At 37.5% G+C, this 12,469-nt stretch overlaps 1 protein-coding gene across 1 annotated transcript; it reads right to left on the minus strand.

Annotated features, from left to right (window-relative positions):
• Positions 1 to 1,347: 1,347 nt before the first annotated feature.
• Positions 1,348 to 12,175, minus strand: LOC146163363 (protein unc-93 homolog A-like). Its single transcript, XM_083380463.1, has 11 exons — positions 12,031 to 12,175; positions 10,594 to 10,743; positions 9,989 to 10,170; positions 9,497 to 9,618; positions 8,885 to 9,072; positions 8,460 to 8,665; positions 7,637 to 7,837; positions 7,192 to 7,274; positions 6,385 to 6,539; positions 5,622 to 5,789; positions 1,348 to 1,496 (listed from the first exon to the last, which is right to left on the minus strand). Exons 1-11 carry the CDS (start codon positions 12,173 to 12,175, stop codon positions 1,348 to 1,350), a joined length of 1,749 nt encoding a protein of 582 aa, XP_083236589.1.
• Between the last annotated feature and the right edge of the window lie 294 nt (positions 12,176 to 12,469).

Consider the following 12,469-nt stretch of genomic DNA (forward strand, 5'->3'; position numbering starts at 1 on the left):
ATGTTAAAGACACCCGAAAAGAATACAACCTTTGGAAAGATTTTCGTGAAAGTAGTTCGAAAGGTTTGCAAACTCAGCCATGCAGAGATTTGAACTCACGACCCCGTCTTACTGTCTCGCAGCGGAAATCCAGATCAGGCCGACCGATTACTACACGTCACTGCCTAGGTTGCAACCATGAGTCGGCGGGTGGCCAAATGATCATAGGCCTAGCGCCCTGTTTCTTCTCAAAGGTAAAACACAAAAGCCACACAGTTCTCATGCACGGAAAGGTTAGTAAACCCATTTTATTTTCGTTCTACAGAATAGATAAACACATCTCGTTATTTACCATTGCAGGAATTTAAAAAAATCGACGCTGCAAAATGTTTGTTATATCGAATGATTCCTTACGAAAAGATAATAGAATTAAAGTAGACATGCAAAAATTCTTAAAGAAATAATTTCTAGCCTATATTGTGTATATATGATAGGAATATCAAGGACCATATAAAAGTATGTAACATTTGGAAATGCTTTATACCACGTTATATATGGCTTTGATGTTCGCACTATGTTCAAACAAAACCTCTTGCCATTATACCAGAAATTTGATTATATTATTGTTCAATATTTGCCAAGGTTCAAAATAGTTCTCAAAATAAATGTTTTTTTAATTTACTGCATTGCAAACAAACTATGTATATTACGCTATATATTCTGGATGGCGTACCTGTGTACAGTTTAATTTTACACTCGGACTTCAGAAAACACAAATACAAGTTCAACGTTACAGCCGCCTAAAAGCTCGCCACCCTTTTGTAGCACTTTCTTAATATTGTAAACTTAGACAACGTAGGCTACCGCAGGAGGGCGTAACAGTGTCAAACTCACACTGATACTTTAAACGCCGGGCGTTGGCAACATGAGGATCACGGAATGACGTTTAGAAATCGCAAGAAACCTATATTGGGGTGTATAATTTGGTGAATCACGTCATGCATTCCGTTTCGGGTATTAGTTTTAACGCAACGGATGTACGTCATAACAGGTGACGAAGTAACAATCACATGTTGTTTTGCACTTTTACAAAATACCTTAGTTTCAAATAATGCATTCCTCGTATCCTCAAGGGTAAAAACGCAACTTTGGTTAACAGCGATTATTATGCTTAATGAGGAATACCTCATCAGAACGCTTTCGATTTGTGAATAAACCACTTAAATAATCATTTGATTTAAATCGGCCTCTGTTTCCAAAAGGATACAAACTTTTCGAAAGCGATCATATTTAGATTTAATTTCGCTTCGCGCTGTACAGTTTATTTAGGTTTGTCAAATCTGTTCGAACAAGACAGGAAGTGTAGATTCACATTAAACAAGGTGATACTTCAGAACGACTCACATCGATGAATGGCGTCTTCTCTTGCTTGTGTATTTCCAAGCACGTTTCGGCGATTGCTGTAAGTGATACGCAGTAGATCGTCATGGCTTTGATTGGCACTCCCCACTTCCGCACTGAAAACAAATTAAAAGCTTATAGTTTCTTGATATTCTTGTTTGTGTGGTCGGTGTGTTGAATACACGCCTTCGTGATATACAGTACAAACATGCGGAAACGTCAAGGAGGAGCAAAAGGGACAGGAAAACTTCCCGGGAGTTAACGCGAAGCAAAGTTTCTCTTTAAAAGGTCGTGGGAAAAGATGAGGCATAAGAATTGACAAACCCCCTCCCACACACATATCACCACTGTTTTTTGTCATGACACATGTGATAGTGAAGTAAGCAAATTTTCCAGCCTGAGGACACTGAGATGGTTGGAAAATCGACACACGTGAGTTTATTCTGGTATGATGTCCAGGTCCTAACGTGTTTGAATAAGAAAAACACTACGCGATATTTAATGCGAACAGTTGGTCTGTTACACCAATATATTCGTTGACTTGGTTTAAATGTAGGTTTTGCAAAGATTGTCCGCTGTAATCCTCCCTAAAGTGTGACCGACGCGAAGGGTGCCACGTGGTCGCTTTGATTGGATCAGAGTTTGTGAAACGATGTTATGCCATCGTATGGGCTGATTTCTACGGGATACTTTACTAATGGTGAACAGACTCGATGAGTAATGCAAACTTAGTAAATTTACTCTTTCCAGAGTCTATGCGAAGTGGTGTAAGGGTGGCTTCGTTTAGGTCTCAACTACCAGCCTGGGACTTGGACTGCTGTCAATCCTCGCCTTAAAGAACAGGTGTATAGTAAAAACTTCATGCTTTCTAATAAACAACTTGATGCCAAATAAATAACAAGCCAACGACGAACAATCATTATGTTATCTTCCGTAGGAATACATAACAAATTTATACAGTAGCGAAATAATTACTTTAAGAAGTGGACTAATTACTAATTATACTCATTGTAGCTTTTATAATTCTTTGCTTTAATTTTTTTAAACACACGGTAACTGCAGAATAGTCTAAAGCTAGTAATTCACGTAAAATATATTAAAAGCTTCACATATATTTTTCCTGCAAATGCATCGTCTGTATATATTATCAAATAGAATGATGGTAACTAAAAACGGCAACTGTATTTTTTTTCCAACTATAACACGAATAAATTATTATTGCAACATGTTTGAAACGGTATTTACCTTGCAATACGAAATTAAAAAACACATTTTTAAGATTGACACATACACACACACACTTGGCTTAATTAATTCCGTTCGTATCCCTTCTGTCGTACACAACAAAAGTTGAACGAGAGAAGAAAAACAAACTAAAGGATACAACTCACCCGCAACTGTAACAGTGCATCTTTACTTTGCGCAAAACGCTGCCGCGTTACGTGCAAGCCAAAACAGCAAAAGTGGCAACCGCAGATAAACTGATTACAAGCTGTGAGAACGCTAATTGGTCTCACTTCGCCAACGTTTCGATTGCGTCATATGCTGTTCTTTAGCGACCCCTTGTGGCGTGTGGCTTAATTTTTGTAGTTTAAAGTTACTCTTGTAAATGAATATCAAGGTTAAAAAATCGAGTTTATCGGCATCAGTTTAAATCAGAAATTTCAGTTTGGCCTCTACCAGCATTTCTGGGACTGAAATATTTTAAACCTCACTTTAATCATGATGGAGCGCAGTTCTTATCATTCGGAGTTTGCAATCGCTTGGAGCGCCTTAATTCAAATATTATTACTGCAGGGGCTCAACTAATGATAACACAAGTACGTATCGAAACGCCTTTTTTAAGATGATATCGATTTAATCGAAATCTTTGAACTTTCACAGATTTGTGCAAAGGGTAAAAATATTAATCTCCCCTGTGTCACGTTTCCACACTTAAATATAGTAGTTTTACAGGACGTTTTGTGCTTGAAAAACCCATGCTAACAGTTTGATCTGTTAGCTGATATGTAGCGACTTGAACCCTAATTCCGAAATAATAAAATAAGTAAACCAGGCAAACCATTAATTAATATTTAGATTATTTATATTTTGCACAAAATCGCCTAAAGTTAATATTGGTAAAAGAGGTAATTTAACAAGAACGATCTATGACGAAATCTAATTTATTTAAATCATTTTATTAGACAGTGAAAAGCAATGCTAATTACAAGTTATACGGTTGGCAGTGAAATAAACACATAATGCATGTTTATACATAAAAGCACCCGATGTCGCAAAAGCATAAAACTCGCACTGTACAATCAGTGAGATTGGCCTTAAATTGGACAATGTCATCGCAGCATTAAATCTGTTCATTAAAACCGCTTTGGCTTAAAGAGAGTTGGTTTGACCACATAAGGGCATTACGGCAAGTCAAAAATAAAATACCAGATGAAGCGAACTCTGCAAGATTATTCCGGTTAAATCCGGACGAAACTGCAATATTTGACTCTGTCCGGATAGAACTAGTCATGACTGGTGAGCCCTGCACTCTTCAAGGCAGTTTCTCAGTGGCAGTTGAATTTAACTGCAGTAGACGGGCAGTTTCTGATTGGTCAAAGCGTAGGCGTCGCTTGGGCGTTTATTGGGCGTTGTCAATTACACTCTGTACAATGTGAAAGGGTCAACAAGAATCGTTATATTTCCGCTGGGCTGCGTTTGTCTTTAGTTTCCCGGTTTGCGGCAATATTAAGGTCACGTTGACTTTTCTTTTCGTTGTCGCTTTCTTTGAGGTGGACGTATTCAGTCAAGGCTGCCAAAAACAAAATAAGCAATACAGCAAATTAGTATACGTGATAAAGGTAAACGTTCCGAAGTACAATCCACGTGTTGTTGACAATAGGCAACAAATCGATTTATCGTGTAGTTGTAGACCCAGTAAATTATTAGGATTAACAGTATTATGGCCAAGTTGAAGAATTCACTTTGTCAAATTTTCGCTTTTATTATGCCTTTCTGTTTAATCACCACAATAAAACAGCGCATGCGTTACCCAAATTATTATCAAATGGTCGCAAATTCTGTAAACAGATCATTAGCGCCTATTTATCTGACATTTTATAGAAGATGCTGGAGTGATAAAAAGGAACAAGGTAGTTTAATAAATTCGTCTAAAAAGCAAACTCCGATGAGCAGTCAACAAAACGCAGCTTAAGAAGACATAAAAAACAGTTTACGGCATTTCTAGTAATTTCTATACCGTTTAGAAAGTTTAGCTAAAATTTAAATATAGGCTGGGTTACCGAATACCGCAACCGCTTAACTTTATCTCCATCTTTAACCGTATATACATACGAGTACTAATTCCGCTCAATTAAAAACAAGTACGATTAACCGAAGTTTATCGAAATACAACAACCGTGTGTGCAATACAGCCAGGCTTGCTTTGCTGTTCGTCGACTCGAATTTGGCCCGGGTGGCCTTTGGTCTAGGGCTGTCCCGTATCCGGGCTGCAAAATCCAGGGAGTCCAGGGCAGCAGTTCGAGGGTCCGGGGTTCTAGTCCCGGCAGAGGCAAGGCGCGGTGCTTGTGAGCTAAGCACCTGTACAAGGCAGTCGGAACTTGAGTAACGTTGTCTGAAGATCACGCATAAGAACGCATTCCGCATTTACACCAATGCTAGTTTAGATCTTCGGTCATAAAGAAACAAAAACTCCAGTATTTGTAAATGAAATTTTGCGATTTCTATTGAAGTTCTGAGGGTTCAATGTGGACATTATACAATTCAAATTTTGTTGGTTATAAGTAAACGTATACATAAAACTATACTATCATTATATGTTTGCTACCCAATTTGGACTTATGTGTAATGCTGTCAATCTAAAAATCTCTCTAGCTTTAATGTATTTGATTAGTAATGTTAACACGTGCTTTTAATAGCGAAGGTAATTTTACATTGTTCTTAAATATATTTAAAACATATCCGAAATGCAATAACATAATGTAGTGGTTTATTAAAGTTATTGCATTATAGTCCCTACTCCTATTATAATCGAAGCGTTTGTTGGTCAATCAGACATATTCTGTGTGCGGATCTATATAGTGTCTGTTGTTATGTTGAGGTACCAGTTTGCAGATATACTTTTTTAGTTTTTCAGGAGTGCATCACATTTTAAATGATATCGACGTTTACTCACGCTTATCCCACGAGGCCAACGACAGATTCCTCTTAGCCAACATAAGGGTTAAGTGTCCACTCACCGTATGTTACAATAGCGACAGCGAGCATCCCTGATTGAGCGTAGATCTTGTCGTGAACGCAAAGCGCCGTGCTCCAGGCATAGGTGATAAGGTAGCCGATGGTTGTGTTCACGGCCCACCAGGTGTAGGCCAACTTTGTGTCGCACGGAAAAATTACGGCCACCGCGACTTAAAAGATGAAAGAAACTTGGCGCTCGAAATCGTCAACCTTTACTATTTGTAAATTAATGACTGGTTAAAACTAATGTTGTTTAAGTTCATAGATGTGTGTTATATATGAATTACCTTATGCTTTACTGAGGGCAAGACCACCATCGACCTGGCGGTCTGGCAATTATGACTTAAAGCACTTTATACATTACGGTCGTAACTGGGAACATTTATTTGAGGGCTAAGGCAAACTGTTGAAAGATTTCACCGATTTCGTAAATAGCAACGATAACATTGATTATTTTACTTTCTTTTTCTTGAAGTTCCCTTGCAATTAATTAATATGCCTTTCTAACCCCGGATTATTCTAATTTATTGTGTAACAGGTAATGTGTTATCTACAGTAATACGCAATTTAAGTAAAATTTTGTAGGTTAAATGCTGATGGCATATTTGCCAGGTTTCTGTTGAGTGCCAAAAACAATTAATGGCAATCAACCATTTTTAATGAGAATTTTTGATTTTCCATCAGTTACGGTTACACTTCTTATAACAATATATAAAGGACATGTCTTATTTCTGTTTTGCTTCTTAAGTTGTTTGGGCCACTTACTGATGCTCATGGTTTGATAGATGCCGTCAACGACGCCACAGAAGCTAATGAGGCCATAGACGATTCCGACGCTGGAGAATTCGTCCGGTCTCCAAAACAGACAGAAGAAATATATTCCGTAGTTGATGAGGAAAGCCAAGGCAGTAGGGTATCCTCTGCGAAAAATATAAGACATTGTATCTGTTAGATCACCTTTTTTGATAATTGTGAAGAATAGGTATGTATGCTTACGACAAACCTTCGACAAAAATGTCTGGGAACTTACTTTTAAGTAATATGGGTTATCGCGATATTGTTTTCTGTATTGTTAAAACTAAGATTGAAGTTAGGCAAGGGTATAGTTTATTTGGGTCAAATTATTTGAGTAAAATATATAAAGTGAAAGCCGTTAAAATGGTCAAAGAAAGTTTCCATGGAAGGTACTCGTCCGATAATAAACCGCCGGACGTTACAAGTTCGAAAAACAAACATAAGCCCCAGCACAACCCAAGTCCCATTGGTGCAGATTCGAAACAAAATCGGTTAAAGCCGAACACAAACACCTCACCAAAAACGCAAGAGAACAACTGCTGTAGTAGAATGGGCCGACTTGAAAGCGCTTGTCAGCCTTCACCTGGTAATTTGACTCAAATTAAAAAAGCAGAATAAGCGTTAGGTCTAGGCACCACATTTTCCAGTTTACGCGGCAAGCCAAGTTGGTACACCCTTAAAACGACCGATGTTTTGAGATAGCCGTGTAAACTGGTTGTGGGCCGCAGCAAAGAGTTGTTTCGATACAGTAATCTTTTCAGTTTATTGGATTCTTACCTTCCACACAGTGACACAACTCTTCCACTTACGAACGAACTAATCAGGGCCAGAGTTCCGTATATCGCCATACATATGCCCACCTGAAAGCAATATAATACATCCCTGTTTTCGGAGGTAGGATTTTCACTTAATAAATACCAAGCGTTCGTTTGAATTTGAATAAATGTATAAATACAGTTTAAAGTTAAACAAGTTTTCAGCGAACTATAAATAAACATTAAATGCAAAAACGATACAGAATTGATACTATATTTGCTATTCAAAATTGCTAATACTTAATTTAGATTGGCTACTATTAAAGCACAAGGCCTTAAGAATATTACACATGATGGCCTTGAAAAGGCTTACCGAAATCAGTCGGCCTCCGAAAAATGGATTCCTTTACCCCACCCTTTCCGTCAACTCAAAAATATATAGGCATGTACTTAGCTTTAAAACACACCTCGGCAACTCCAAACACGCAAGAAACGTAAGCTCGTGTAATCTCGCTGGTGCTGAATGCTACGTTTAGTCCCATCATCACTTGCGACCAGAACAGCAAAAGCTGTTTCGGTATAAAGAAGAACTTCCACGTCTTAATAAGCTCGGTGGTGACCTCTTTTAAAATGCTGACGCTTGGACTTACTGACTTTGACGCCGGCATCTAAAACGATAAACGATTCAACAAATTATAAAAATTTGCTGCATTCGCAACTTTCTATGTTGTTTTGTTAATACTAAAAACATTTAATGGTGAAAATAACGGCCCAAATAGACATAAAAAGCGACATGCTTTATTATTCAAACGTTTCGGCAAATGCTCATGCCTTCTGCGCACCTTTTTATCTATCATTTTTGCGACGCGTGTTTCGCACCTTTTTATCATTCCTTTGTGCGACTAAAGCTTATATAAACAGGTGTAACTGATGTGGCCTTCATATCATTGATGATGGCATGAGCATTTGCCGAAACGTTTGAATAATGAAGCATGTCGCTTTTTATGTCTATTTGGGCCGTTATTTTCATCATTAAACTTATGAACAGATCCGTATATAGTGTTCTAAAAACATTTGTTTGTCGTTTTAATATGCTGTACTATTGTAAATTTGACTAAACCTTCGCCAAATATATTTTAAATATTAATCATTACGCATTGTAAAAAATAAAATGGCGCCCAAAACCGCACGATAAAGTACCCTATGGTTGCTACAAGGTTTAAGAATCTTCTGTGCGCAAAGCGAAGATGTATGCATATACCGTTGGACTGTAATGATTAAGTTACTCACATTTGGTTTATGTTTTCCACTGTTGTTGTTATTGTTCTGGTCAGCGATGTTTCCATTGTGATCGAGCGCCATTTCGATGCTGCTGATTGCAGTTTGTCTGTCATTGAGGATTTCAGACTTTTTGCTTTGTGGTCTCTTAGACAACTCGTCAATAACAAACGAAGGATTGCTCTGCGGGATCTTATTACGAACTGGTGTTCCTTGATCTGAAAGTAATTGAGAATTTTGGACGGATGTCCAGTCAAAGAACTTTTCATTTTTTGTTCCTCATATTACAAAATAATACAAAAGCTCTATAATTAAGAACTGTATATGGGCCACTAAAGAACTTGGCAAAAAGGTTACCAAGTGAGTTCATGTAATATTTAAGATTCCCAAAACAATTATACGGTCGATAACGACTTTGAAAACACCTAAACATATACCTTCGTCAATTGATGGGACAAACCGCCAATGCAGCACCAGCGCAGCCAAAGTCATCCCGGCGAAAATTCCAATGACAAGGTTCAAGGACTCTTCGTTTGCTGGTTTGTAATTGGAAGAATTTGCTGTTATCGATGCGTCTTGACAATCGTTGGCTGCGCAGTGTTGAAAGTCGACGAAATCTATATCCCTATATAGATTTGGAAAGAAAGCGACAGATTTAGTTAGCAAAAATCTATAGATAGGTAAAAACAGAAACGAAAATAACTGATATTTCGTGTAAAATGTGCGGAAGCCCGATTAGATACTAAATGACGCCATGAGTGTGGTATAATTAACCGAATTAATAAAATTTAAACGCATTTCCTTAAGTGTTTATCTTCTGTTTTCATGCTATTCTATTTTAACTGAAAACTCTACGTTGGATTAAAAATGAAAGTTGAACAACTTTTTCGTATTGCATCGACGCCAATACTAACTAACGAGTGCATATACTATTGCTTGGTATCGGATATCCAATGTGTTATTATTTAACAAGCCTAATCGTAAACACTTTTGAGTGTTTAGTAAGACACAGATTATTTTAGTAAAAAACAGGATTATCTTTAAATAACCTGGTCCCAGCTGTAGAAGTGTTCATTGAAATGGTTGTCACTGAATTTGTAATGGGGAGATCGTTGGACAAAGTAGAAGCAGCAAGCTCGAAAGAGATAAATGGAATTAGGTTTCCAAATAGCTGAAAGAAAACGGATATTTAGTTGAATACAAGGTACAAATTTTAACGATTCATGATCGAAATGTGTATTTTATGTTACTCCCCAATTCCAGAATAGTATTGGCAACAATCTATTACAATTATTAAGAGTAATAGTACTTTCGCTCTCTTCCATACAACAATCCTTATTGGGTTAAATAATTCCTGCTTTCTAAGGCATCCTAAGCCAGTTGCAGATACCCGGTGTACCATTACTTTAGTTATGTTTCTAGTGTTGTTCTGAAGCTTGCAAACACGAGCTGGCTCCCCAAACAATACCGTCGCACATATCAAAAGTATACGCTGTTAAGACCCGAAATAGCCATCTGTAAAATTCTTAAAAGAAATCCACCTGTGTCGCCATAAGAGCCCCAAAGAAATAGGATGACACTTTACTGACGTAGGTCGAATAGTCCCTGGTTCCGCATAATTCCAGTCGACGGGCAAAGTGGATGTTGATTCGATTGATGCAGATCCAGAAGAGCGTCTTTCCAAATCCAGCAAGCACCGAAGATGGAATCAAAGTCGAATAAGCTAACAAGATTAAGAAATGTAAGGAAATTATAAACGCACAATTTTAACTTGACTTGTTTGCATTTACAATAAAATAAATGGCTATTAACGCTTGGAATCGTCTGCAATAAAGCAATTAAATCTCTAACACTATATATAGTCTATGTTTAAAAAAATCTTATCAATGACCTTTATAAGAACAGCGCGACTCATTAATTCGGGTATATAGTAAGTGTGTTGGATTAGAAAAAGAGAAAGGGTAACTGTTATTTCCTGGCCTGCAAAAGAAAAATGTGAAAACCTTGTTTTATGATAAAATACCGGTTTTTAAATAAACATAAAACACCGGTTTTAAATAGATAAATATACTATATAAGGGCTACCGTGTTAAAAAAAAACACAAAAGTTTCACTGTGCAAATTTTAATTAGCAACGGAAACAAACCTGGATAGAAGTTGGCCAAGACATACGTAAGAAGCGTGACGTCACTAAGCATGACGCCATACCTGACATTGACATAGGCGAGGGCGACCGGCGCCAGGAACATGCCGCAGAAGATGGCCGCACCCTCCATCACTGAGAGAGAAGTGGTTCCTAGGCAAAAAGTGAAGTTGACAAAATTACTTTGGAAATTTTCCGTTTCTGTTTCAAATTGTTCTGAATGAATTAGCAACAGTACTTTAGTATCGCTCTACATCAGCGGTTCCAAAACTGGGGTCCGCGGACGAAATGGGGTCCGTACAGCAGTTTCATAGGGTCCGCAAGGAGAATTAGTCTTCAGGTTTTTCAACATTGGGCTTTCGCGAATGTTTTTAAACATTAGCCTATGATTTAAACAAATCTGATATATTTATTGTCTTTAGGTATGCTTTATTATTCGATCTTGCAGCGTGTTTAATTAGGTCTCTTGTAACTTCATAAAGAATATATTATGCTGCTATCGGCAAATCGTTCGCGTTAGTTAGAAAGTTGTTACATTAGAAAGAATCGTGACTCCACTAGTGTACTACAAGAAACATGGGTCAACTGACCCTTCGAAATATGAAAATAATTGCAACGGGTCCATCAGGCAAAAAAAAAATTTAGAAAAGTTTGGGAACTGCTGCTCTACATGATAAACGTTTATGAAAACGCGAAGCACATATTCATACATAGCATGTAGTTGTCGTTCATTTCAGATATCTATGTACTTTTTCTAGCTTTATTTTGCTAAGTAATTGCGAAGAAGGAAATTTTAGTGCACAACTATACAACTATAATTTATCGGTGCTGCGCATTGGAGCAGTTGTGTACCTGAGCAGGAATAGTATACATCTATCCAAGTATTCAATGAAACATATGTACACACATATGTGTGTTAACAACTGAGATCTAGCCCTTCTGAAGCTGCTTTTTCACCAACGATTACGGCTTACATATCATTAGCACACTGAAAGCCATTGCAGACTCACCGAATCTGTCGATCAGAGTATTAAGTATTATATAAATAGAAATATGCTAAAAAGTTATCCGCCCCCTGCCTGTTTATCGAAAAAAGAAATGTGGGTCACTTAAGCATGGCGTAAATTCTGTCGTCTTGTATACACACATTCAAATAGGTATGCATATTTAACATTGTTAATTTAGCAAATTGAAGACTTATGTTTCTTCACGTCTGAGGGCCAAAAACGGAAAAGGCATTTCGTTCAATTTGCGCGCTTCCCTACCCTAGTAATATATATTTTATATAATATGCATACCTGTTTATATATTTATATATATATGCATGTTTAACATTGTTAATTTATCAAATCAATGACTTATGTGTCCACAATCAGGGTTAAAAAGGCGGATCGTCTGCATTTAAACGGTTACGTGCAGTGATTTTTTAAACACACTCACCTAGCCCATCTTCAATGTTGAGACTCGACTGGAGGTTGCGCAGTGCGTAGTGCGCAGAGAAAGTGAGGAAGACGCCAATCGTTGTGAGAACAAACGACTTGCGCGTTTCCCGACGCATCAAAGTCACCCCGCTGTCGCTTTCCATTCCAACTGTTAACTTGCCTTGTTATGTCAAGGCACACTTAAAGATAGGCGCTTTAGCTGGAGAAGATCTCACAACAATTCCAGCAGCAAGATTTATGTGAACACCGACCAAACCACAACACCAAGAGATCAACCTCAAAAAGTTAATTTACGTTTCTTCTATGCGTTCAGGTTCAATTTAAGAAATCTAATTGATTCCAGTGTTCTTTTCTCAACAACTCTTTTCGGATTCAAACAAATAACATCCATAATAACAATAAAAGCAGCGAGGTTAAAAGGAAAAAAACTAACTCTC

Source organism: Ascidiella aspersa, chromosome 2 (genome assembly GCF_963924565.1).
Source record: "Ascidiella aspersa chromosome 2, kaAscAspe10.2, whole genome shotgun sequence".
Taxonomy (NCBI): domain Eukaryota; kingdom Metazoa; phylum Chordata; class Ascidiacea; order Phlebobranchia; family Ascidiidae; genus Ascidiella; species Ascidiella aspersa.